Source organism: Lactuca virosa, chromosome 5 (genome assembly GCF_052849685.1).
Source record: "Lactuca virosa cultivar CGN04683 chromosome 5, Lactuca_virosa_CGN04683_v6, whole genome shotgun sequence".
In the NCBI taxonomy this organism is placed as follows: domain Eukaryota; kingdom Viridiplantae; phylum Streptophyta; class Magnoliopsida; order Asterales; family Asteraceae; genus Lactuca; species Lactuca virosa.
In genome coordinates, this window is record NC_136430.1 from 196787646 (window position 1) to 196792172 (window position 4527).

The window sequence follows — 4527 nt, forward strand, 5'->3', positions numbered from 1 at the left end:
ATATTGTCATCATCTTGGCTTTTGATATTTTAAACCCAATCTTTAATAGTGTCCTCATCTTCCTCTAAATTAGTAGGGGAGTGGTTGATAAACATTGTGCTATTTATTCTAGTACTCATTTTCGACATTTTCAACATCATCATCAAGATATGCGGTGTTATGTGTCCAACTCCATCCAAGTAATTTTTTTTTTTTTTTAATTTTGCAAAACCTTTTATTTCTACCTTCTCAACCCTCATGTGGGCATCCTTATGCAGAAACCCCTTATCAAGTCTTCATACAACTCTATGATCGACCTACAACCAATCTAAAAAAAAAAAAAACCAGTCTAGGTCCGGACTTAAACACTTGAACTTAGCCAATAAGGTTAACACTGCTTCAGCCCAAAAGCTTGAACTTAGTCAAAAATGCCGGAAAGCTCATTAATGTGGGACGCAAACATGTGCACCCTTATCCAAAAACTGAACTTTTAGGTCTAAAAGGACGAGTTTTGGCCCCAACCAAACATGGGCCCAAGATGAAGCTTTCAGATTCAGACCCTACACTCCTTTACATAAAACTGTATCATTTTAGTATGATTTCAATCCATAATTACAAATTTATTCATTATGAATCATATACATAATAAACTATTACAACATCGATAGTATTGATTCCAGCTTTGGTTTGAATTCAATATTTGTGGTTATAATTTGAGCATGATAGTCATCTCATCCGATCAAGGACCAACCAAGACAAGTAGATAAGTAGTAGAGTTGGTTCTTGATTCCAAAATTCCATAATATCAAAGCAAAGCAAAGCGGTCCCAAATATCTTGGAGCCAGCCAATGGTGCGTGGTCCACAACCAACATGGAGCCTGCCTGCCCGCCCGCCTATTCTATTTCTATGTGACCACCATAGCATTAAGGTGGTCCACAATGGTCCAGGTCAGAGCATATTAATATGGTCCATGGTCAAACATGTAAATAGTAAATGTGAAGTTGCATTAAAGTAGTGTTAAAACTTTATACTTTGAAACACATAATTCATCCCACTCTATAAAAAAGTAACAGGTAACGTAATGAGCCCATGATGTCATGTGATGATGAACTTTAAAAGGCTCGGTTAACAGAATAAAGAAAAGGAGAAGTAAACGAGGTTGTTGATGTGTCGTCATGATATTGGCCAGCCGATTCAGTGGGAGTTAAGTGAATGAGGTTATGTTTATGTCTGTCTGTCTTGTGTCTTCTCTCCTTTAATCTTAGGTTCAAGTGTCCATGGCAATAGCTTCAGGAAGATGAAGCAATTTATGAGGTGACTTGGGTTTATGAGAAGGTCCTGTTAATCTATTGCTGCTGCTGTTGCTCTCTTTTGGTATTCCTAAACCCGTGTTTCCAAGTACTTTTCTCACTTCATTTGCCAATTCTATCACCATGTCATCTTCATGACCTAATTATATACAAATCATAATAATATGATCAAGTTAGATATGCTTGAAAGGACCATTATGATGGTACTTGATAGTTTAAGGAAATGGTAAAACTTGTGTTTTTTTGTTTTGTCTAAAGATACTCTCATCAATAATGATAAGCTAGAATCTTGTGGGGCAAAAACAAAAGCTGACAAAGGGCAATTAAGTAATTTCACAAATAAATAAAGGGAACCCTTGTGGGCCAAAAATAATAAAAGACAAGGGGAAGATTAACATACCAATATCAAACATAGCTTTCTCCAGCAAGAAAATGTAGTCTCTGTTATTTCCACATGGACCAGTAGCAGTCGCAATTTGTCTGAAAATTTACACTAATAAGAAAAAGACTAAAATAGCCTCAATATATAGAATGATATAAAAGTATGATAAGTAAATTACTTGGCCATATCCTCCAATGGTGCAGGCCCAAGGTAGTACTTATTCGATTCCTTGTCTGGAGTTGATGTGAAACTGTAACAAGTAAAATAAATGAGGGCAAATTTGTAAATACCAACACTTTCTCTAATAAGTCTTCTTTCTTGAAAATTTAAGTTTATTCAATAAAAAAGAATGTCAAGATAAAATAGCTTACACTATAACTCCTGATAAAGTAGCCTCACTAATCTCCCCTTCCTGAATCAAGACGTTACAAAATGTCAGCTTTTAATTTTGTGTTTTGTAAAAGAAAATAATCTGTTATATAATTGAAAAATGCACATATGTATCTCAGAAGTATATTCTATTTCACCTTGAAAAAGTCTACAGTGGTCTTCTGATCATATTCGCATTCTCTGTTCTCTAAATACTGAAAGAAACAACAAAACATAAGTTCTTGATGACATAATAATTGTTTTTTTTTTGTTTCCAAAATGCAAAAGCATGAAATGGAATTAAAAAAACATACCGCCATTGCCAATCTTTCTTTCTCCTCACCTCCTTTTACACAATACACAGCGCCCCACTGAAAGAAAGATTAAGAATTAGCATTCAGAAGTTGAAAATCAGCTGAAAATGGTGGAAAAGTTGAAATTTGGTGTTACTTACACAGACAGCTCCTTCCTTATATTCAAGTGTGCATGTTCTTGCAGGGTCCTCAGGTGTACCTCTATGATCAATGCATGCTGTGGCATAAATCATAATCATATAATCTTAATAACCAGATTAAGATAGAAATGTATAAATATGAAAGCAAGTAAGTGTTAGGAGAAAGTCTGCATACCTAGATCAAACACACGCCTGTAATTCTTGATGTACCCTATCATTTTATCATCATAATCAAACCCAGGGTTCCATACCAATGAACCATAGCCAAACACCCAGAAAACCATGATGATACTCCCCACAAATAACAAGCTGTTGATAATCGAAACATTAGCAAGATGATACAAAGAGGAATCTTTAAATTACAAACCATTATAACCTCAGAACAAATTCAACAAATCAAGGATGTAAATGGGACATAAGATTAAGAGTTAAGACTTAAGAACCAGTTGTTATCTCCTTAAATACACCCATTTATCAAATAAGTCGTGTTTCATTTTTGTCATGAAGACAGAGATATAGAAGGAGTTACTTCTGGCCACAGGTGCACCATCTTAGTGGACCAAGTCTACCCATTTAAATTAGAATATTGGTTTGGCTTTTGAAAGTTAATGCGTGCCACTTTCTAACGTCATGGTTGGTATGAAATTATGAATCAGCTTGTTAAAATATTAATAATAAAATCATTGAACTTTTCTTCATAAGTTTACATTTGACTTTATCTTAATGTCAAACAGATACTTTCCATATAGATGATTGATATAGATTGTGTTAACATCTAGCAAGAATTTAATAATAGAAAAAATTGCATCTCTTCTTTTCAATAAACACATATGAACATAAATTTAATGCTACAGAAAACAGAAAAAGTCATGAGTAAAATCTACTTCAAATTAATCGAAAAACATCGGGGTTTTAGTCCAATTAGGGTTTATCCGAAAACAAGCCCCATTAGAATTAGAATAATTTCTACTTATAGTAGAATTTACTAATTCCGTTATGTTCATAAGTTTCCATCCAAAAAAATCACACATATGCCTAGGACTATCATCATCGACTTCAATAATGTTATATAGAATCCAAAATAGCTGAAGTATTAACCAGATCTAACAAATCTATTCTAATTCCTCCTACCAACAATTATTTTGTCATCATCGATAAAAATACATAAACATCCAACAAAAAATCGATGTTAAGGCTAGTCCGATAGCATACTAACATATAATCAACATTGAAGGATAACAAGAACACGATTGATTGATCGATTGCTTACATAAATCGAAGAGCGAAGTGTAATGTGCGACTGCAACAAATCTGACGAACTTGAGATTCAAACCAATGAGAAGGACCGTCAGACGACTTGGAGGAGAAAAAAAAAAGGAGAGAGAGAGAGAGAGAGAGAGAGAGAGAGAGAGAGAGAGAGAGAGAACAAAATTAGGGTTTTGAGAGAGATATTCTCTCGGTTCCGGCAAGGATGAAAGAGGATGACACCTCCTTCTGGGTTTACGCCGGTTGGTGAGGTGAATGGATGTAAGAAAGAGGACTATTTATAGAAGTATTTACAATATGCCATTCATGAATATGGTGAAACTGATAGATGATGCATGTATGTATGTGCCATGTATCATGATTTTCAAGAAACATGCATTTGTTATGTTTTTTTTTTTTTTTTTTTTCAATTTACTATTTAAGTTTTTTTCAAGATATTGTATCTTTTTTTCAACCTCTTTCCTGTAGATTGTATCTGACCATTTATCGGACTAAATTCAACATCAACTTTTTATTTTAATTTTTTGAATTAAACTATTATATTATATATATATATATATATATATATATATGGGAAAAGTGAATATGTGGCTGTCATGTATGTAATATTAGGTATAGAACCATCAAAATTGACTTCATTTTGATTAAAAAAAACCTAATTTTTTCATTGTTAGCTTCTTCCTATTACTTTTGAGCTCATATTATTTCCGATTTCATAATTTATTCTCAATATCTATGTATTTCGAATGTGTTTTTTATATTAGAA

At 33.3% G+C, this 4527-nt stretch overlaps 1 protein-coding gene across 1 annotated transcript; it reads right to left on the reverse strand.

Moving 5' to 3' along the window:
• Positions 1 to 1101: 1101 nt before the first annotated feature.
• LOC145115363 (gamma-glutamylcyclotransferase 2-1-like) lies at positions 1102 to 3985 on the reverse strand. The gene is made up of 9 exons (XM_079051637.1): positions 3766 to 3985; positions 2671 to 2804; positions 2496 to 2572; positions 2356 to 2412; positions 2200 to 2256; positions 2044 to 2084; positions 1851 to 1922; positions 1691 to 1770; positions 1102 to 1429 (listed from the first exon to the last, which is right to left on the reverse strand). Exons 2-9 carry the CDS (start codon positions 2777 to 2779, stop codon positions 1248 to 1250), a joined length of 675 nt encoding a protein of 224 aa, XP_078907763.1. The 5' UTR covers positions 2780 to 2804; positions 3766 to 3985; the 3' UTR covers positions 1102 to 1247.
• Positions 3986 to 4527: the final 542 nt, after the last annotated feature.